The sequence below is a fragment of the Mustela lutreola genome, chromosome X, assembly GCF_030435805.1.
Source record: "Mustela lutreola isolate mMusLut2 chromosome X, mMusLut2.pri, whole genome shotgun sequence".
In the NCBI taxonomy this organism is placed as follows: domain Eukaryota; kingdom Metazoa; phylum Chordata; class Mammalia; order Carnivora; family Mustelidae; genus Mustela; species Mustela lutreola.
The window spans coordinates 98,998,130-99,021,468 of NC_081308.1; the positions used below are offsets into that span (position 1 = coordinate 98,998,130).

The 23,339-nt window shown below is 39.2% G+C and overlaps 1 protein-coding gene across 4 annotated transcripts in view; it reads right to left on the reverse strand.

Annotated features, from left to right (window-relative positions):
- LRCH2 (leucine rich repeats and calponin homology domain containing 2) overlaps window positions 1-21,928 on the reverse strand; it is a 108,673-nt gene extending 86,745 nt beyond the window's left edge. For all 4 annotated transcript variants that reach the window (XM_059158160.1, XM_059158159.1, XM_059158158.1 and 1 more), the window contains exon 1: window positions 21,528-21,928. In XM_059158160.1, the coding sequence (XP_059014143.1) occupies window positions 21,528-21,876 (349 nt within the window). In that variant the 5' untranslated portion in view covers window positions 21,877-21,928. The remainder of the gene's footprint in view (window positions 1-21,527) is intronic.
- Between the last annotated feature and the right edge of the window lie 1,411 nt (window positions 21,929-23,339).

A 23,339-nucleotide genomic window follows, 5' to 3' on the forward strand; every position in this document is an offset into this window, starting at 1 on the left:
TATTTTTTTTAATTTATTTATTTGACAGACAGAGATCACAAGTAGGCAGAGAGGCAGGCAGAAAGAGAGGAGGAAGCAGGCTCCCTGATGCAGGGCTCGACCCCAGGACCTTGGGATCATGACCTGAGCCAAAGGCAGAGGCTTTAACCCACTGAGCCACCCAGGCGCTCCCAATATTATGCTATTTTAAAGGTATTATATTTCACAAGGTAAACTGAATTCTAACCATACACATTCCACTCATAAAAATGGTATGTGCAGACAGTTACAGGCTTCATAAGGTGGTATTAGATATAATCATTTTCTTTTTCATGGGGCACAACTCGATCCTTCTACCAAAACCTGCTACCAAACATCTATCACCATGCTGAGTCATGTTATATTGACACTCCACCATATGTCATAATTTTTAAGATGCAAATTACCAGGAAAATATGAAACTTCAAAAGTCAAAATCATGCTTCCATGTAAATTATTTTCTTGAAGCAAAACCCCAAAACTGTAAAATCTTAATTGTTATAAGAAGTCTGGTTAGTGAAGTAAGTAATGGCAAAACATTATCATCTTCACCATTTCCGAGACATATGAATTGCTGCATAATTAATATGACATTCATGCTCCTCCTGCCTAGGTCAAGATCAACCAGCCACTGAAAATTAAGTGGAACTGTTTATACAGTATACTTTCTTTTTATACAATATACTATTTATTTGCCTTAATTAAGACACCTTAGTAGCTTCCTACTGCATGAGAAAAGAAAATCTAATGTAGTATGAGAACAGTCTGCATGAAACTGACTCCCCCAGAATAACTCTAGTAGGCTGTGGGCTCCAAAACAAAAGTAGTCCTTAAAAACGCAGCGGTGGGAGTGGGGGGAAGGCGGTCGCCTGGCTGGCTCAGTTGGTAGAGCATGCAACTCCTGATCTTGGGGGTCTTGTTTTTGAGCTCCATATGAGGTACCACATAGCAGGCAGAGCTTACTTAAAAAAAAGTAGCCCAGGGGGCACCTGGGTGGCTCAGTCATCTGCCTTTGGCTCAGGTGGTGATCTTAGAGTCCAGGGATGAAGCCCCACATTGGGTTCCCTGCTCGGCGGGAAACCTGCTTCTCCCTCTCCCACTTCCCCTGCTTGTGTTCCCTCTCTTGCTGTGTCTCTCTCTGTCAAATGAATAAATAAAATCTTAAAAAAAAAAAAAAAATGTAGTCCTTAAGGAAAGTTTAAAAAAACAAAACAAAACAGAAAAACCCTGAGAGGAAGCTACCAGGCTAAATAAAACTGCTTTATCTCTGATGAATCTAGATTATGATGAATTTTACAGGTAGTATACTGTGCTCCTTAAAAAAAAAATACTCTATTTAGTCTATTTAGGGGCACCTGGGTGGCTCAGTGGGTTAAAGCCTCTGCCTTCGGCTCAGGTCATGATCCCAGAGTCTTGGGATGAGCCACACAGCAGGCTCTCTGCTGGGCAGGGAGCCTGCTTCCCCCCTCTCTCTCTCTCTGCTTGGCTCTCTGACTACTTGTGCTCTCTGTCAAATAAATAAATAAAATCTTTAAATTAAAAAAATACTGTACTTAGAGAGCAAGAATCATCCTTACTTGAGCTGTTTAACAATAAAGCACTAAATACTGGATGCTGAAATTAAAAGCAAGTTATAGTAAACTAATTACAAAGTAATGGCAAATTCCACAAACCAGGCCAAAGAAGACTGCATTAATTTGTGCTACATGGTTAAGCAGCCCCTACAGAGCAGCGTATTGGAAGCTATCAGTAAGACCAAATGCATTCAGACAGTCTATTACCACCAGAGAAAGTATGATTAGTATGGGATCAGTTCCCTGTGTCTTCAGGCCTACAGGAGAAAACCAAACTGGAGGGAGGGACCATTAAATGTCAGACAACATGCACGGTGGATTGCTCGTTTTTGAGGAGTCAACTCTAGATTGCAGCTTTGCAATTTTATACTCACAGCTATAGCCAAATGTCCCAATATCTCCCCAGTATGAGAGATGAAAATAATAAACTATCTTGAAGCAGCCTCCCACAAGAGAGGAAGGTAGATAAGAAATGACCTCATGTCATCTATTTTGCTGTGTACCAGGGAAGATCATAGAGTCTTCCTGCAAGACCTGGGCCAGATTGTGGTTGAGCCTGGCCTATGCAGACTATGCAGAAATGTGCAAGATCACCAAGGTACCATGGCAGAGCCATTCCATCAGTTTATAGTCAAATAGAACAAGTCAGTGTATAAAAGAATATACCATGTCATGTTCCTTCCCATAATTTTAAGTTCAGAAATTTGATAAGCATTCACTATCAACCATTGCATAGAGGCACAACACTGAACCAACACTATAGGGAATTTCTGTATCTGCCCTCAAAGAGTTTAAATTCCTCTTGGGGGAGGCAATTTATTTATGTATGTATGTATGTATTGAGAGAGAGAAAAGGAAAGAGAGCGCTTATGGGGAGGAAGGGGATATACAGAAACTGAAACAGGCTCCAAGCCTAGTGCAAAGCCTAATGCAGGGCTTGATCTCCCAACCTCGAGATCATGACCCAAGCTGAAACCAAGAGCTGGAGGCTTAATTGACTGATCCACCCAGGCACCCTGGAGGAAGCAATTTAAAGCCAAGAATACAATTGCACCTGGCTGTATTAAATAGTAACTTAAACATTTAACAATAGAAAAATGGTTTAATAAAATATGGTACATTCATACAATAGACTATTAGGCAATCCTAAAAAAATCACACCATAAAATATTTTTCTTCAGTGGAACAGTGGCATAAGAAAGACTCAGGTAGAAAAATTTGGAAGACTATACAATAGACTATAATGTGAAGACTTTTATGGCAACATTAAATAGATAAATGTTGAGAAAATTCAGCCACGAGGTGATGAGGCTTTTTACAAGCGAGGCAGTAAACATATAAAGAGTTGTTTATGAGGACCTTTAAGCTCTGATCCTACTGAAGATGATAAACTTTGCAACTCAGAAGTAGTAGATCTTAGTTCTGCCTAAGGCAAATGGAAAACAGCAGACTAATGTAATAAGAGAAAACTAGAATACAATTTTAAACAATTTAGAGCTATGTTACCAAAAAAAATTGCTAAACCTAATCAAAAAATGTGCATTCATCTCCCAATTCTTCTGGACTTCATCTACAAATATAATTTTCAGAACAGAATTTGTTAAACTGACATATTAATCCTAAAAACATTTTATAAATTAAAATTTTCAATGTAAAACATATTATTTAATGTTATAAACATTACTCAAAAATCAATTCTATTAGTTAACCTAAATATTTAAAAGCTGTCAAATATTCTGCAGAGCACTGGCTGACTGAGTTGGTGGAATATACAACTCCTGGTTCTCAGGATTATGAGTTCAAGCCCCATCCATGGTGGGCACAGAGCCTACTAAAAATATATATATATAATAAATAAGTAAATAAAAGCAGTCAACTATTCTAAAATAAAAACGTATCAATGGTACAATATAACAATATACAAAAACTATAGCTAAAAACCCTAGCTGATTCAGTCAGAAGTACATGACTCTTGATCACAGGGTTGTGAATTCATGCCCCATACTGGGTATAAAGATTACTTAAAAAATAAATAAATTTTAAAAAACTATACCTAATCTACAACAGTTCACTTTTAATAATCATCTCTCTGCTTATGAAGCAATAGACTTCTTTGTTCTAATGGTTTTTTCCTTTTTTTTTCAAATAAAAATAAAGCAAAGAAGACAGAAGACAAAATCAGGGATACAATGAGAATTCCAATCTGGCTGGAGAACCGGGTACATACGTGAGCAGTGGTAAATATAGAGGAAAAGGAAAGAGGCAAATTGTGCAGAGACCTGAAAAGGCACCCAGGGTAAGGAGCAGCCTTAACTGAACAAATGTGTTAAACACCTACCACTCTCTACTAACTGCTGGAATGGCAACAAAGTAACTACATTCAAGTAACTCCCAAAATCAGTAAAAAGAGAAAGGTAAACAAATACCATATTTCTTTGATTTTACAATGCACAGTTTACTTTAATGTTAATAATCCTGAAATCCATGTATGTGCTTATTGTGTATTTTCTCCAGAAAAGTTATTAAATTTATGGTAAATGCTACAACAGAGTAAATATATTAAATGCAATTTAAAAAATCACACCTGCTATAACAGAGGTATAGAGTAATCACTATATGTGGACGATGAGAGGACAGGGAAACAAATAAAGACCTGATCTGAGATACAAAAGATGAATAGGAATTCACAAGGTAGGAAAGAAAGAGAAGGACATTAACAGTTAGGGGTAAAAACATGGAGACAAGGAAGTGTATGATACTGTCATGAAACAGCATGTAGTTTGGTAGGTTGCAATGTAGAGTTTGGGAGCATATAAGACTAACTTGAAAGGCAGATAGGCCAGGAATGCCAAGGGGGTTATAATATCCAAAAAACAATCAATGAAAGTATACCATATTAATGCAACAAAGGACAAAACCCATGTGCTCATCTCAAAAGACCCAGAAAAAGCAACTGATAAAATCCAACACCCTCTTTTGACAAAAAATTTTCCAAAAACTGGCTTAAAAAGGGATTTCTTCAACTTAATAAAGGACATTTATGAAAAGAACCAGAGCTAACATTGTATTTAACAGTGAAAGAGTCGATGTAGTCCTTCTAAATTCGGGAACAAGCAAGAATGTCCACTCTCACCACATCTACTCAACATTGTACTAGAAGTTCTAGTACAATTAAGTAAGAAAGGACAATTAAGTAAGAAAGAGAAATAAAAGGCATCCAGATGCAAAAGGAAGAAGTAAAGCATCTCTATTTGCAGATGACATGATCTTGTATAGAGAAAATCCTAATGAACTATTAAAAAACTATTAGAAAGAAGAAACTAGTTTGGCAAGGTTGCATGATAAAAGATCAATATATAAAAACCAATTATATTTATATACCCTGGCAATGAACATCCCCAAAGTGAAATTAAGAAAAAATTCCCATAATACTCAGCCATTAACAAAAAAAAAAAAAATCTTGCCATTTGAAACATGGATGGACCTAATACCTAGAAGGTATTAGGCTAAGTAAATCAGACAGAAGAAGACAAATACCTTGTGATTTCACTTATATTTGGAATCTAAAAAACAAATGAACAAAGAAACAGAAACAGACTCATAAATACAGAGAACAAATTGGTGGTTGAGGGAGGGATGGGCAAAATAGGTAGAGGGAATTAAGAGGTACAAACCTGCAGTTATAAAATAAGTAAGTAACAAGGATGTAAAGTATAGCATAGGGAATACGGTTCGGTTAATATTACTGCAATAACTTTGTATGGTAACATAACTAGACATCATGGTAATCATTTTGTAATGTATATGATTTCAAATCAGTACACTCTACAACTGAAACTAAAATTGTAAGTCTTACATCAACGTGGATGAAACTGGAGGGTATTATGCTAAGTGAAATAAGTTAATCAGAGAAAAACAATTATCCTATTGTTTCACTCATATGTGGAATACAAGAAATAGTGCAGAGGATCATAGGGAAAGGGTGGAAAACTGAATGAAAAGAAATCAGAGAGGGAGACAAACCATGAGAGACTCTGGACTCTGGAAAACAACCTGAGGGCTGCAGAAGGGGAATTTGGTGGGGGGACTGAATAACTGAGAGATGGGCATCAAGGAGAACACATGACGTGATGAGCACTGGCTGTTAAACACGACTGATGAATCACTGAGTACATCAGAAACTAATGTTGGCTAATTGAATTTAAATAAAAAACGATAACTTTTTATGTCAAGTATATATATTTTTAAAGATTGTATTTATTTATTTGACAGAGAGAGATCATGAGTAGGCAGAGATGCAAGGCAAAGAGGCAGGCAATGTCAAGTATATTTCTAAAAATTTTTTACTTACAGTAGTATCAAAAAAATAATCTAGTAAAACTACAAAATGTTGAAAGAAATTAATTTATAAATAAATCAAAAGACATTCATTATTCATAGGTTGGACAACTTAATATTGTTAAGACGGTAAAACTCCCCCAAACTGATCTACAAATTCAACAAAATCCCAACTTGCATTTGCTGAAGAAACTGACAGGCTGATCCTAAAATTGATACAAGAAAGCAAGGGTCTCAGAATAGCCAAAGCAATCTTTAAAAAGAACGATATTGGGGGAGTACCTGGGTGGCACAGTGGGTTAAGCCTCTGTTTTTAGCTCAGGTCATGATCCCAGGGTCCTAGGATCGAGCCCCCACATCCCCTCTCTGATCGGCAGGGGGCCTGCTTCCCCCCCTCCCCCACTGCCTGCCTCTGCCTACTTGTGATCTCTCTCTGTCAAAAAAATTTTTTTTTTTTTTTAAAAGAACAATATTGGAAGATTCACTCCTCCTGGCTATAAAACTTTATACACAGCTTACTGATCAGCTACAGAAGTCAAGAGTATGGTACTAGGAGAATAGAAATAAATACACAAATACACACACACACACATATGAAGAGAAATATAGATCAATGGAATAGAATTGAGAGTCCAGAAATAAACATTTGTATTTACATTTATGGTCAACCGATTTTTGACAAGTGTGGTAAGATAAGTGGATGAGGAAAGAAATATTTTCAATAAATGTTGTTGAGGGGCACCTGGATGGCTCAGGTCATGACCTCAGGGTCCCAGGATCAAGCTCCACAACGGGCTCTCTACTCAGTAGGGAGCCAGCTTCCCCCTCTCTCTCTGCCTGCCTCTCTGCCTACTTGTGATCTGTCTTTCTGTCAAATAAATAAATAAAAATCTTAAAAAAGAAAAAAAGAAAGAAAGATATGGCGCTGAGACAGCTGAATATCCACATGCAAAAGGATAAAGTTGGACCCTGATCTCACATCAAACACCAAAAACTAAAAATGGACAGTACACCTAAATAGAAAAGCTAAAACTATAAAATTCAAAACAAAACATAAGGGTGAATCTTCATAACCTTGGGTTAGGCAACAGTTTCTTAGACATGGCACCCAAACCACAGATAACATAAGAAAAAATAGGTAAGATAGGCTTCATCAAAATTTCAAAATTGTTTTTTAAAGTAAAGAACCCACAGAATACAAAATAAATATTTGGAAACCATCTATCTGATAAGGTTTTATGTACAGAATTCAAAAATAAAAACTCTTATAACTCGGTACTGAAAAGACAACCCAATTAGAAAATGGACAAAGAGTTGAACAGATATTTCAATTAGGAAGATATACACATGAAAAGATGCTTAACATCATTAGTTATAAGGGAAATGAAATCAAAACCATAATAGATTATACTTCACATACTAAAATGACTATAAAAAAATATATAGATAATAACAAGTGTTGTTCCCAGATATGAAGAAATTCGACTCCTCATACATTGCTAATGAGAACGTAAAATGGTACAACCACTTTGGAAATAAGTTAATATTTCCTCAAATTGTTAAACATAGAATTACCATATGATTCAGCAATTCTATTCCTACATGTTATACACAAGACAAACAAAAACATAAACCTACACGAAAACTTGTACATCAGTGATCAGAGCAGTATTATTTATAATACATAGCCAGACAGGAAACAACCCAATTGTCCATCAACTGATGAAAGGATAAACAAAATGTACAATGGAATCTTGTTCAGATATAAAAAGGAATGAAGTGAGGCGCCTGGGTGGCTCAGTGGGTTAAGCCTCTGCCTTCGGCTCGGGTCATGATCTCAGGGTCCTGGGATCGAGCCCCGCGTCGGTCTCCTGCTCAGCAGGGAGCCTGCTTCCCCCTCTCTCTCTGCCTGCCTCTCTGCCTAATTGTGATCTCTCTCTGTCAAATAAATAAATAAAATCCTTAAAAAAAAAAAAGAGGAATGAAGTACTGATAACATGCTACAATATAAACGAACTTTGAAAACCTTATGGTAAATAAAAGAAACCTGTCACAAAAGGCCAGATGAAATGTACAGAATAGGCAAATCCTATAGAGAGAGAAAACAAATGAGCAATTACCTAAGTTCAAACTAGGTGGGGGTGGGGAAGCTCGGAGTGTGGGAGGAATGGGGAAGGACTGCCAATAAGTATGGGGCTTTTTGGTGTAATTCCAAAATTACATTGTAGTGATGGATACAGAACTAACAACCAATCAACTATACACTCTAAATGGGTGAATTTTTGGTAGTGAATTATAATCTCAAAATATTAAAAAAGTAGGCAGGGATAGATCTGGAAAAAGATTATCTGTGTCTAAAATATGAAACTGAATCTCACACTATTGTATAAAAATCAATTCCATATTGATTAGGAACTTAAACACTCAAAACAGACCTTTAAACCTCTTAGCAAAAAATGTAGGTAAATGGGGACACCTAGGTGGCTCAATCAGTTAAGTGTTTCTCTTCAGCTGAGGTCATGATCCTGGAGTCCGGGGATAGAGCCCCAAGTCAGGGTCCCGGCTCAGTAGGGAGTCTGCATCTCCCTCTCCCACTGCCCCTGCCCCCCTAGTCCATGCTCTATCTCTAACTCACTTTCCCTCAAATAAATAAATAAAATCTTAAAAAAATAAAATGTAGGTGAATGTATTTTGCACATTCTTAAACAAGACACAAAAAGCAGTGACTACAAAGCACTGGCAAATCTGACTGTATTAAAATTTTGAACATTTGTTCATTCAAAGACTTCTTAAAAAACAAAAAGGCAAATTAAAATCTGGGAGAAAATATTCACAGTATACAAACCTGACAAATGAGTACTGTAAGGAATATGTTTTTAACCCATAGACATCTGTAAGCAAAGGACAAGCCACCAATAGAAATTGGGCATAATATATGAAAAGTTATTTCACAGTACAGGAAACACCTATGGCCAACAAACATTCAAAGATATGTCAATATCACTAGTGATGAGAAAACTGTAAATTAAGAAACACTTCATTGAAATACCATTTTAAACTCATTTGTCCAAAATGCATAGATCTGACAACACTATGTGTTGGACATATGGATTCTTAAGATCTCTTATACATGTTGAAGGAAATGTACATTTTAAACCAGTTCAGCATTATCTCAAGTTCAACACTGACACGCAAAATAGCCTGGAAATTCCACTACCAAGTATATGCACAGGAGAAATTCTTGAACATGTACACCAGGAGACATAATAATGCTTACAGCAGCGCTGTTTGCAAGAGCACAACTGTGTAAACAACACAAACGGCCATCAGTGAGAAAGTGGATGAAGTATAGTATAGCCACACAATGAAAGATAATGCAGCCATCAAAGAGAATAAACTACAGCTTCACACATTTGGATGAATCCTAGCAATTTAATATTAAGTAATACAAAAATTACCAGTCATATAAAGCATAGTGTATGCAACAGCTTTTTTTTTTTTTTTTAAGATTTTATTTATTTATTTGACAGACAGAGATCACAAGTAGGCAGAGGCAGGCAGAGAGAGAGAGGGAGAAGCAGGCTCCATGCTGAGCAGAGAGCCCGATGCAGGGCGATGTGGGGCTTGGGCTCGATCCCAGGACCCTGAGATCATGACCTGAGCTGAAAGCAGAGACTTAACCCACTGAGCCACCCAGGCATCCCTGCATCAGCTCTTTTTACATATTTTTAAATATTTAAAACAAGGAATAAGCAATGTATTGTTATGGAGCTGGCTTACTGGCTCCAAGGTGTTTTAGTAGCTACAAGTGACAATCAGATCTGCATATTACAAAGAATGCTCTGGCTACCCTGTAAAGAGCTAAACCAACTTGAACCAAATATGAGGCAGCGTGATTATTTGGGAAAACTGCTGTTAAGTCCAATTAAAGGTAAGGAGAGGAGGACCTGAACAATAACAATAGCAGTGAGAACAGACAGGAAGGAAAGAGATCTCAAAGCTATTCAAAGAGTTATGACCAAAAGGCCTTAGTTTCTAACTAGTTCTAAAAGGAAAGGGAAGGGAAGAGTGGAGAATCATTCCTAAGTTTCTGATCTGAGTGACCAGGGGGCCTAGGATCAAAATAAAGGCTGAATTTTTTTTTTTTTAAGATTTTATTTATTGATTTGACAGACAGAGATCACAAGTAGACAGAGGCAGGTACAGAGAGGGGGGGGGAAGCAGGCTCCCTGCTGAGTGGAGAGCCCAATGAGGGGCTCGATCCCAAGACCTTGAGATCACGACCTGAGCCGAAGGCAGAGGCTTAACCCACTGAGCCACCCAGGTGCCCCAAGGCTGATTTAATATATTCTGAATTAGAAGAGACTCTCTGATGTCAATATGCATATGGTTTCCTCCCTTCATGAGTAACTATAAAATCCGATCCTTTCCCTTACCTCCACTCTCCTTTACAAAGCCCTCTCTGCTGTCCTAATGTAAGGGCCTATTTAGCCAGAGCGATTCCATCTGGTTAAACAGTGATTTTGTTGTTTATGCAGTAAAACTTAAACTGACCCTGCCCCCCTGCGCCAGGGGAACTTACTTAAAAGCAAGTCCGGGAAACCAGTAGAATATGGTCTACCAGACCCCGATAACAAAGCCCAAATACAAGGGGGGTCAGGTCAGGTGGAGGTAACAGAGCCCGAATGCAGGGATGAGTCAGGCCAGGTGGAGACATCCCATCAGTGAAGCGCGCATACTGTCTCCCTAGCTATCAAGGAGTGTGGGTCCTGCCTTTTGGGTGCCTTTGGGCACCAATCCTGACCAAGTTATAGGCTAGTTCAAATAGCTACTATGGGGTGAATTGTAATTCAATTGGCCACCTGTGTGTGGCCAGGCTCAACCACAGGGCCTTTGCTCTATAAAAGTTGGTCGGCAAGGCAGGGAGGGGCCGCCATCTCTGTAAGAGACGACCCCGACTGGTCGGTTTGATTCTCTATGCTTGGCGCGAAATAAAGCTTTGCTTGACCTTTGCGTTTTATCAGTCTCATTCCTTTGACCATGGACCCAACACTACCAAGGCAATCAGAAGTCATCTCTCCCTCTTTGAACCTGCAATGTACTTTGTTTTCACTTATGACATTTATCTTACTCTAGCCCAGTGATTCTCAGTCTTAGCACTCCTGACATTTTGGAACAGATAAGTCTTTGTTGTGTGTGGCAGTCCTTGCTCTGCAGTGTGGGATGCATTGCAGCATCCCAGGCCCCTCTTACCCACTAGATGTCACAATCAAAACATCTCCAGACATTACCAAATACCACTGGGACAAACCTTCCTTCATTGAGAACAACTGACCTAACCTAACCTATATAATAGATAAGTGGGTACAGATAAGGGAGTACTTTTTTTAAAAGATTTTATTTATTTATTTGATATAGAGAGAGAGATCACAAATAGGCAGAGAGGCAGGCAGAGAGAGAGGAGGAAGCAGGCTCCCTGCTGAGCAGAGAGCCCGATGCAGGGCTGGATCCCAGGACCCTGGGATCATGACCTGAGCTGAAGGCAGAGGCTTTAACTCACGAAGCCACCCAGGCGCCCAAGTGAGTACTTATTTTTATACCACTATGAAATCATAAATTCCTTAAAGGCAACAACTTTACAATCTTATCCATTTACGTAAGATAAGTCCATTCTTACATATTAAGGCAGGTTAAGGAAAAAGTTACCTATGTCGATTTAGTATTTTTAACTTATATATATCTTTTTAAAAGTACTTGATTTCCCACTGGCAGACATCCTCAACCAGTTACCTCAGAATATTAAGGATTTACATATTGTAATTACTTTTATTTTAAGATTTTATTTATTTATTTTACAGACAGAGATCACAAGTAGGCAGAGAGGCAGGCAGAGAGAGAAGGGGAAGCAGGCTCCCTGCTGAGCAGAGAGCCCAATGTGGGGATCAATCCCAGGACGCTGGGATCATGACCTGAGCCGAAGGCAGAGGCTTTAATCCACTGAGCCACCCAGGCGCGCCTATAATTACTTTTTTAAGAGAGGAAGAATTGTAGGCTGCCCGTTCTAGAGTCTCTTTGTGGCATAATCATTTAACAAAGTGATTTTGGATGAAATCCAAATTCACAAATGTTCTAGAATGGGTTAGTCTCTGTAGAGTTCAAATAAAAGTTTATGCTGCAGTTATTTTCTGTCTTTGGTCACCTTGAATCCCTAATATTATACATAAAATTCTGCTGAAAAGGATTGAAGTAATTAATTTAAAAGTAAAGTGACAAAAATCTCTGTCACAAATCATAAAAGAGGGGCACCTGGGTGGCTCAGTTGTTAAGCCTCTGCCTTCGGCTAGGGTCACCACGGTTCTGGGATTGAGCCCCAAATCGGGCTCCCTGCATGGTGGGAAGCCTGTTTCTCCCTCCCCCACGCCCCCTGCTTGTGTTCCCTTTCTCACTGTCTCTCTCTGTCAAATAAATGAAAAAAATCTTTTAAAAAATAATCATAAAAGAGTTCAGCGAATTAGCAACATCCACAAATAAGAAAAGACTTACTTCCCTATTTGGAAAAAATAACTTTTCTTTAAAATTTTTCATATCAAGAAATACATTAGAAAACAGCCATTGTTTAATCATCCATTACAGTACATTGACTGATACTCTGTAAGTAAAATGCTATCAATTTATAATTTATTCAAAACAGGAGAAATATAAAGATTAAAATTTAAAACTTGACCTTTAGCAGACTTCAGTGCAATAGCTTTAAGTGAGACTAAACATAAACTTAAATTATTGTTATAAAACTGACCTGTCGAGGGGAACCCGGATGGCTCAGTTGGTTAAGCCTCTGCCTTTGGCTCAGGTCATGGTCTTGGGGTCCTGGGATGGAGCCCCACATCGGGCTCTCTGCTTGCGGGGAGCCTGCTTCCCATTCTCTCTCTGCCTGCCTCTCTGCCTACTTGTGATCTCTGTCTGTCAAATAAATAAATAAAATCTTCAAAAAAACAAAACAAAACAAAAACCTGACCTGTCCAGTTTCCTCTTATTACACTGAAAAGTGTTCCCCGTAATGGAAGGTGTTCCCTTCTATAAAAGGGAAGTAAAGAAAACTTTTTTTTAAAAGATTTATTTATTTGTTTGTCAAAGGGAGAAAGAAGAGAGAGTGCACACCAACAAGGGGAACGGCAGGCAGAGGGAGAAGCAAGCTCCCCACTAAACAAGGAGCCCGATGGAGGACTTGATCCCAGGGTTCATGGGATCATGACCTAAACCGAAGGCAGACACCTAGCCAACTGAGCCACCTAGGCCTCCCAGACAAAACTTTCCAAAACTTTTCAGAGTATTACAGTGCTTCAAGAAGTACCCTCAAGGGATGCCTCGGTGGCTCAGTGGGTTAAAGCCTCTGCCTTTGCCTCAGGTCATGATCCCAGGGTCCTGGGATCGAGCCCTGCATCGGGCTCTCTGCTCAGCAGGGAGCCTGCCTCCTCCTCTCTCTCTGCCTGCTTCTCTGCCTACTTGTGATCTCTGTTGTCAAATAAATAAAATAAAATCTAAAAAAAAAAAAAAAAAATCAGTTAAAAAAAAGAAAAAGAGGAAGAAGAAGAAGAAGTACCCTCGACACACCCAAAGTGCAACAAAAAAAAGAGAAAACCAAGATTTCCTCTCTCGTTCATTATGCAAAGCTCTGTAGAATGAGGGTGGGCATCACAGAGTTTAAGCATGCCTTAGAGTAGGCTGCTGGGGTGGGTCAAGAGAATGACATGCCCTTTTGCAAAGTTCCACAGAGTTCCTTGGAAATGTTAAATAAATACCCCCTTCCAAGGAATCAATAAGCTGTTTAAGTCTTCAATTATTTATATTTGTGAAAAATATTTTTATTTCTGGAAAGGGTTCCTAGCATCATCTCTTATTTTGTCAACAACATTCTGGATCTTGTCCAACTTCATGCTTTTCATCATGAAATAAGTACTTCAGAGTTTGTATTACAAATAATCTAAATCAAGATATCAAATTTTAAACTTTAGGCAAAGTGTCCCTATAAGTCCAATTCTAAAATATCCTAATCAGCCACTTCTGTTCTTTTACCTGTCATGTTGTATATATAATTATTTTCATAAAAGATGATATGCTCATGTTTTCCAAAAGGTACTAATTTAACTGCTTACCACACAGTCCTAATTCTGAACTGTGGTTTATTCCCCAAATTGATTCCTTAAAGCATTATGCTCTATTGAGTACCTTTTCTACTCTCATCAACCTTTTCCCTGATGACACTGCTTCATTTCTTTAAGATTAAAATTTAAGACATTACAAGTAATGACAGATGCTGGCGAGGATGCAGAGAGAGGGGATCCCTCCTACACTGTTGGTGGGAATGCAAGCTGGTGCAAACACTCTGGAAAACAGCTTGGAGGTTCCTCAAAAAACTGAAAATAGAGCTACCCTATGACCCAGCGATTGCACTATGGGTATATATCCTAAAGATACAATCGTGGTGCTGAAGGGGCACGTGCACCCAAATGTTTATAGCAGCAATGTCCACAATAGCCAAACTATGGAAAGAACCTAGATGTCCATCAACAGATGAATGGATAAAGAAGATGTGGTATATATACACAATGGAATACTATGCAGCCATCAAGTGAAATGAAATCTTGCCATTTACAACAACGTGGATGGAACTAGAGGGTATTATGCTTAGCGAAATAAGTCAATCAGAGAAAGACAACTATCATATGATCCCCCTGATATGAGAAAGTAGAGATGCAATGTGGAGGGTTTCGGGGGTTGGAAAAGAAAAAAATGAAACAAGAGGGGATCGGGAGGGAGACAAACCATAAAAGACTAAATCTCAAAAAACAGACTGAGGGTTGCTGGGGTGAGGGGGGACGGGAAAGGGTGGTGGGGTTATGGACATTGGGGAGGGTATGTGCTATGATGAGTGCCGTGAAATGTGTAAACCTGGCGATTCACAGACCTGTACCCCTGGGGATAAAAATACATTATATGTTTATTAAAGGAAAAAAAAATTAAGACATTAATGTCCCCAAACATCTACCTTCAATTTCACCTTAGTAAAAGTCAGGTTACTTCTCCCTTCCATGGCTAACAGCTCCCCACCCTGTTCTTGCTTCCCTTGCCTTCAAATGAAGGTCCTCTCTACTCCTCTTACATTTGAACTCCACGCTCTCCACCTGTTCCCTCCTCTCAGCCTCTCAGGATTTTTGTGAAAATACAGAGTAAACCAGTTAACATTTGTCCTTAACACACAATATCATTCCTAACTCTTATTCACACAATTTTTCCCCTGAAATTCTGCAACTGTCCCTCCTGCCTTATCATACTGATCGTTTACCTCAAGATTCAGCAAATACCTAACTTTAAAGGACTTTCTCAAACTAACTTAATGCCCAATAAAATTAAGCCTTATGCCATAGTTTCACATCACTTACTTGTACATTTTATAAATGTATACAATTTTGAAGTGTTACATAATTCTTTTCTTTTTTATGAATTGTTTTATTAATTTTTAAAGTGTTTATTTATACCCAATGTGGGGCTCAAACTCATGACATTGAGATCAAGAATCACATGCTCTTGGGGTACCTGGGTGGCTCAGTCCATTAAGCATCCGACTCTTGATTTGGGTGAGGTCATGATCTCAGGATGGTGCGATCTAGCCTTGCATCAGGCTCCATGCTCTGGGAGGAGTCTGCTTGAGATTCTCTCTTTCCCTCCCCTCTGCCCCCTCCCAACACTCACTCAAGCATGCTCCTGCTTTCTCCCTCTCACTCTCTCTCTCTAAAATAAATAAACAGGGGCTCCTGGGTGGCTCAGTCGTTAAGCATCTGCCTTCGGTTCAAGTCATGATCCCAGAGTCCTGGGATTGAGCCCCTCATCGGGCTCCCTACTCAGCAGGAAGCCTGCTTCTCCCTCTCCCACTCCCCATGTTTGTGCTCCCTCTCCCACAGTCTCTCTCTCTCTCTGTCGAATAAATTAATAAAATATTTAAAAAATACATAAATAAATAAATCTTCTTCTTCTTCTTCTTCTTTTTTAATCACATGTTCCAGGGCACCTGGTGGCTCAGTGGGTTAAAGCCTCTGCCTTCAGCTCAGGTCATGATCCCAAGGTCCTGGGAACGAGCCCTGCATGGGCTCTCTGCTCAGAGGGGAACCTGCTTCCTCCTCTCTCTCTCTACCTGCCTCTCTGCCTACTTGTGATCTCTGTCAAATAGATAAAAGCTTTAAAAAAAAAAAAAATCACATGTTCTTTCCAGATGAGCCTGCCAGTTAACCCCTATAATTCTTTTCTAATTGTTACACATATTCCTGTACACATTCAATTATTTTATAAACTGCTCAAGGACAATAACCATGTCTCTTTCTTTTCTATTGGCTATAATCATGTTTCCAAAGTTGGAGTACAATAAACGCTTGCTTAATAAATCTATTCTAAAACCATCAGAAAGAGGCACAAAGACAAGCTATGCAACTGCCATACATACCATAAAAAACAGTGCACACAAATCAAAAAGTATATTAACCACATTAACGTATGAAATTAAATTAGCATAGTGTACAGTTTAATAATAGCTTTATTATATAGAAAGAATGTGTTACAATGGAAATAACAATGGAATAGTGAGGGCTTGAGTCAGAAAACCCAGGCACTGACCCACACTCTGCCATACGCTAGCCATTTAACGTTGGACAAATCATTTAACCTCTCACAACAAGGAGTAATTACTATGTACGGTGCCAAACTCACAGGGTTTTATTAGGATACAGTAGCATAATATACATGAAAGTGCTTAGAAATTTATAAGGAGCTATATAAATGGTAATCTTTTAATGATGAACATACCCTCCAATTTAAGGTAACATTTTATTTTAAAATATGAACTTACAAAAGAAAGAAATTAAGGGACAACTATTTATGCTGTAGAAGAATTCATCACTAAATAAAATAAATCACTGCAAGGGCCAGCAACTCAAATTCAATCTAAAGCAATTAAAATATGAGTCAACTGTCAAAAATGTGCTTCACATTCAATTTTTTAGGGAGACATTTATTACACAAAGCAAAGTAGATATTTGAATCAGTCCACAAAATCACAAATTCATTCCACTGAATGCTCTACGAGGGCCTTCACCTCACAACATAATCAGATGCTGCTAAGTTTATCTGGCTCCATTTTACAACCTGATACAATGCACCATGCCCCACAGTTGAAGGGGTGAACCAGCACATGTAGGAAATACTAGAGTTGACTCCAGGTTTACAGGAAAACATGTGATTAACCCAGGACACAGCACCATCTGATGCATGTAAGAATTCCTAAATCTGTTTCGCAGACCTATTGTTTATAAAGAGGTATGAAGAAGCAGAAGAAGAAGCTGCAAGTACGCTGAGACTTATTTGTAGCATTGGTGACAAAGTCAAATATGAAAGTTTCAGGATTTCTTTGAGGAGCTATCAGAATCATTTTCAAGCTCTCTTCTTAAGGTCAACAAATTATCACAGTATCCAGACAGATTAAAAATGTTCTAGGCAGGGGCGCCTGGGTGGCTCAGTGGGTTAAGCCGCTGCCTTCGGCTCAGGTCATGATCTCGGGGTCCTGAGATCGAGTCCCGCATCGGGCTCTCTGCTCGGCAGGGAGCCTGCTTCCCTCTCTCTCTCTCTCTGCCTGCCTCTCCATCTACTTGTGATTTCTGTCAAATAAATAAATAAAATCTTAAAAAAAAAAAAAAATGTTCTAGGCAATTTCCCTTTGCCCTGCCAAGTTTACCTATAGACCATCTAAGACAAGACATTACAAGAGTCAGTTACTTTCCTGAAATGGATTATAAACTTTCTCATCTGTTATTATGTCTTAATATAGACGAGGACTTTAATCAAGAACCTAGAAGACAGATCCAAAAAGGTCATGACTTGGAGCGCCTGGGTGGCTCAGTGGGTTGGAGCCTCTGCCTTCAGCTCAGGTCATGATCTCAGGGTCCTGGGATAGAGCCCCACATCGGGCTCTCTGCTCAGCAGGGAGCCTGCTTTCCCCTCTCTCTCTGCCTGCCTCTCTGCCTACTTGTGATCTCTGTCTGTCAAATAAATAAATAAAATCTTAAAAAAAAAAAAAAAAGGTCATGAGCGCAAACCACCAACTGAAGATTCAAATAAATTAGCAAACTCTCCCTTTTAAATATTAATTCCTTAAAAGGCTGCCATAATAAATTTCAAGCTACATCCCAGCAAGAGAAGGGGATTGAGCCGAAGAGGGGAAAAGAAACGAGGACAGCAGGAGGACTCAGGCAGGTAAAGATCACACACCAGAAATGCAAAAAAAGGTAAAAAGACACCAAAGAGAAACTAAACTTCAACCAATTATCCATCTTCCCTCAGGGCAAGCCTATTAATAAACAAGATTTTGCTGCTACATGTTTTAGAGGCACTATTTTCTTAATGCCAAGTTACCCAACAGTATTCAACGTAAACCAGGGTTATGAATGGTAACTGAAGAAACTATAGCTTCCTGGCAATTTTCTGTTCACTATAGACATGACATAATGAAAAAAAAAAAAAAAAAAATGAGACTCTGCTTCATCTACCCTATTAAAAAGAATATTGAATTAGATCTTGAATACATCGTTCCTAGTTTTGGCTTTGACCCTCTTGACACGTGACTTTAGTCACTAAATTTTTATCAATATTTGCATTCACCTAAACAGTACTACTTGAGTACCTAAAAAATGAGTTATTTTAGAGTTTCTCAGCACTGTCTGCACAGTAGAATCACCTGGGAAGACTTTTTTTTAAAAAAGATTCTCTTGGCCCCTGAGATTCTGATTTAATTGGTCTGGGGTAGGGCCCAGGCATAGGTTTTAAAAAAAAACACTCCCTTGGGATTTTAACCCGCAGCCCAGGTGAAGAACCACAGGTCTATTTTGTCTTATGTATATGTGAGGAACAGCAAAATAATGCAAAAAACCCTCCCTGCTTCCTTTCAAATTTATCAATTTTCCCTTCTTATCCAATTTAGTTTTACCCCAGATTCTTACCACCTCACACCTAGATTAACAGAATACCTTCCCACCTATTTTCCCTTGCACCAGTCTCCTCCCAACCCAATAAACCATTATCTGCTTGCCTAACTAATCAGTTTGGTTCTGAAACATTATCCCACTGAGAGTCATTTTTAAGTATAATACCAACAAAGAGAACTGTTTTCATCAGAGGATACTGTATGTATACAGATGTGTATGTATGTGTGTGTACATGTATATATGATCTCAAAAATGCTCAATTTTTCTTCAGTTCCAGTGTACCCACCTTCATTTATACATAATGAATACTAGTCTCTTCACATACAAAAATATTGCCCCTAAATAGTTCATGACTGAATTTTGTCAAAAATGAATGGCAAATGAATCACTCACAAATTTCTCATTTAAATTTTGAAGGGTTCCCACAAGTAACACACATTCAACTGAAAAAAATAAATAAAATGAGGTGGAATCGTCTCAAAAATCCAATGTTACCGTAGACACTGATAAAGTTTATGACGAATGAATCCTTAACAAGAACAAATATGGCTCTGCTTTGTGTTAAAGCTTGCCTCAGAACACCAACTGAAGGCTTAAAAGCCAAAGGTTATAACCACATAAGATGATATTCAAGTTTATGAAAAATATTATCAAGTACAATCTAAGCAATACATAATGAGAAGACTGAACAAGTATATGACTTACTCCCTGCCCTTAAGGAGCTCTCCAGCTTCTCAGGGACAGCATGACACAAACATGGAAAAGAAAATAAAGCCAGCACTAGCAAGTAAGTGGTAAAGATGCTAAGTACATAAGAACTCAAAAACAGGAGACTGCTGTGGACTAAGGCAGTTAGAGACAGATTCCTGGAAAGGCTGGGGGCTTAAACAAAATTAAATAGATGGAGTAAAGACAAAAATCCCAAGCATGTGGGTGACCTTCTACGAAGATGAGACAGAAATTCATTAAATATATTTGAAGGACAGGGAGTTGACCCAGTTGGAACAGAGGGTTCTGTGTAGGAGTGTTTGGGGCAACAAGGTTGCAATAATAAATTGGAGCTGGACAGTGAAAGCCCTAAATGCCAAGCCAGGACACTCAACTTAGTCCTACAGATACATCCTTTACAGGTTATAAGGCACAATAAGCAAAACAATATATCTCCTTAATGATGCAGTCTGAAACCATTTTTCCTGAAGCCTTTTAAGAACATACCAAGTCATATATTTTGCCAATATATTCATAAATATGTGAACATATTGTTTAGGAAATCTGTTCACAGTGAAGGAGTAAATACTCAAACATGTTTTTCAAAATACAAAATCAGTGATTGATTACGCATTCATAGTTCTTAGTAATTCCTAAAAGAGTAATTGGGTAGAAAGCTTCAATTTTAGACTTTGCTCCTCTCCCCACTCTCCTCCAAACACATACCTAAATTTAATATCCAGAAACTGAATACACTGAAATAGTGTTATTCTGAAAATAAGAGGCCTTTTATTACTAATCATTATAGGTGAATTTACTTACTGTACTGTTTCAAAATTACTACACCTATCAAAATAATTTTGTCCATGATTTCTTTGAGCAAAGCAAATATAAAAGATAACAAATGCAAAGATTATAAAAAGCAAGAAACCCTTTCATCAAACGAAAACGTACTTAAAATAATGAGCATTGGTTGATAAGGCAGAGAGGAAAGAGTATGTTCATAACAAAAATTGCCATCCACAACAAAGAGTACCAGAGAGTATATGAAGAACGCTACAATAGCCAATTTCTCAACCAAAATGATAGGCCATTAACCCACAACTCCCTAAAGAATAGAGTTAATTTTGTTTCTCAGAAATGCCCTCAAATTTTTTGGCAATTTCTGCTATAAAAATTAAGACTCTAACATAACTCAAAACAAGGATCCTTTCCCCTAGTAACCAGACATGTTAGTGATTGATGATTTCATTTGCCATTGCAACAAATACTAATTTAACCACCACTACCTTCTCAACACCAGGAAAATGAAAGGCATACGTGACCAGAAGGCAAGAATATTCTAAAATGATTAAAATACACACACAAAATATCACGTAAAACCCATGGCAATGCTTCTGCTGTACGAAGAAAAAGAATATGCCATTCTTCCAGACACATATGCCTTTAAAGAATATGTGTAGATTGTGATTTTATGTATTGTCTTCCCCCCCACTCCTTTGAGAAAGATGAGAAAGAACATCCAGGAGAGTTGAAAGAAGTGCGTTAAGGAAGGTGTCAATACCTCCCTCCCTACTCCGTAGTGGGGAAACTCGCTTTAACAATAATGCTCTTTCACCCCTCACATCGCGCCCGATTTCCATACATCCTTCAGTCATTAAGCCCCCAGTTCCACGACCACCACCATTCCCTTCTCTCTCCCTCACATTCACGAGAACAGGCTGCTCCGACTTTGTCAGTCTCGCCGCCCCCGCGAACCCGCCCAGACCAGCAGAGTCCAACAACGCAGCCACGCAGCCACCCACACCCCCCCACCTCCTCCTTCGGAGCCCAGCTTCCCCTCCCCCGCAACCCGTCCTGTCACCTGCTTGGGTGGTGTCCGTCAGGTCGTAGCCGCTGCCCGGGAAGTCTCGGAGTTTCCTACCACTGAGGCTCAGGATGCCGGAGTTGCCCGCCTCCTCCAGGGCCCGGTCCAGGCTCCTCACCGTGTGTTGAGGCTGCAGGCTCCCCGGGTTCCACTGCGGCCCGTTGGGGAACGGCTGACCGAAAAGAGTCGGTACCGGGATGGGCACCACCAGGGTCCCGCCGCCGCCGCCGCCTCCCCCTCCGGCTCCGCCACCTCCCCCTCCGGCTGCGCTACCGCCACCGCTACTTCCACCTCCACCACAACCGCCGCCCCCACTGTTAACACCACCTCCCTGACTCGCCGCCATGTTCCTGGGAGAGAGAATAGCCCCCGACAATACTCTCAGCTTGTGCCGCGAGTGTAGGGGCTTCTTAGGACGCATGCGCAGACTGGGGGGGGCAGACGGGGGGAGAGGTAGAGGGTGGGAAGGAACCAGGGGGCGGACTGGGAGGAGGTGTTGGGTAGAGAAGAGACGGTGTTCCAACGTGCAGAACGCTCGCTTTAAGAAATGTGTGATCAGAGGAAGGATGCTAAATCTCGGTTCCGCTGCTTTGGGTACCAATATCTTGCGAAGCGACACCAGCTTAACCACAGGTCATTTAGCGGTCTGTCCCCAGATCTCTAAATTGCTTCACCTTTCTCGCTCTGCAAAACAAAGGCAAATAGATAGGGGTGAAAGGGATCCGTTTCAGAATATATTGAAACAGCATTTAGAAGGACTATAAGCCATCTTATTGAAACGCTTTTCTCAAATGCCTCAGGAATTGTTTACCAGTGTTGACAGGGAGAGAAACGGTGGAGGGTCATTTGGGGAGGGAAACTGGTGGAGAACCGAGTTTTAAGCATATACGAATTTTGCCATAATTTAGAATTCCAAAATAGGAAAGGACTTTTTAAATGTTTTCAAGGAAGCCTCTTGTTTCAGTATATGTGAGTCTCAGCCAAACTGCTGCCTTCCAAAACTTGGAAAAGTTCTCTGCATTCTGTTCTATCACTCTTTGAAGTTGTGCCAAGATCTCCAAAATATCTCAGGTTTCTTCTCATCATGTCAGTATGGCTCATGGAAAACTCTTCGATCATTAAGCAACCTTAAAGTTTATTTTCGAAATTAAAGTTTTGGTTTTAAATGGAATTCTGTAAGTTTAACACTGGGAATAATAAGCTAATCAATCTTCCGATTTTAGGAGGTTATTTTTAGAACCTGAACCCAACAATTCAGAACACTGTTAACCCTTCTATACCCACTCAGAATACTCAAAACTTTTTCAATGATAGTAAAGAGACCCCCCCCCCCCAAGAAAACTATCAGAATATTTGGGCATATTCAATCATCATCAATTTGAATATCCAATGCATCTCTTACATCCATTTCAATTTGAGCAATCTGCCAACAATCTTCTTTTCTTAGAGAAATCACAAAAGTTTATCTGCCATTGGCTCTACTTTAGGGAGGAATGCAAGAAAAAAAAGTGTGGCCGTCCATACAGGTTAATTAAAATGAGTATGTTGCAAGAAATTACATTTACCGTATGCATGACCCACAGAAGGAACAGAACTGAGAATCAGACTCTACAATGAATTAGCTAGCTATTTAAACCCACTGGTGTCAGAAAGAAATGTTGTACCTTATATCTCATCTTTATATCACAAATCAAATAAAGTATTGATTGAGAACTTGCAGAATCAAGAAGCGGGGGGGGGAGAAACTAAATTTATTAGTTAGAGAAAAGACTAGAAAAGAAATGATTTTAATAATAATTAGCCAATTAG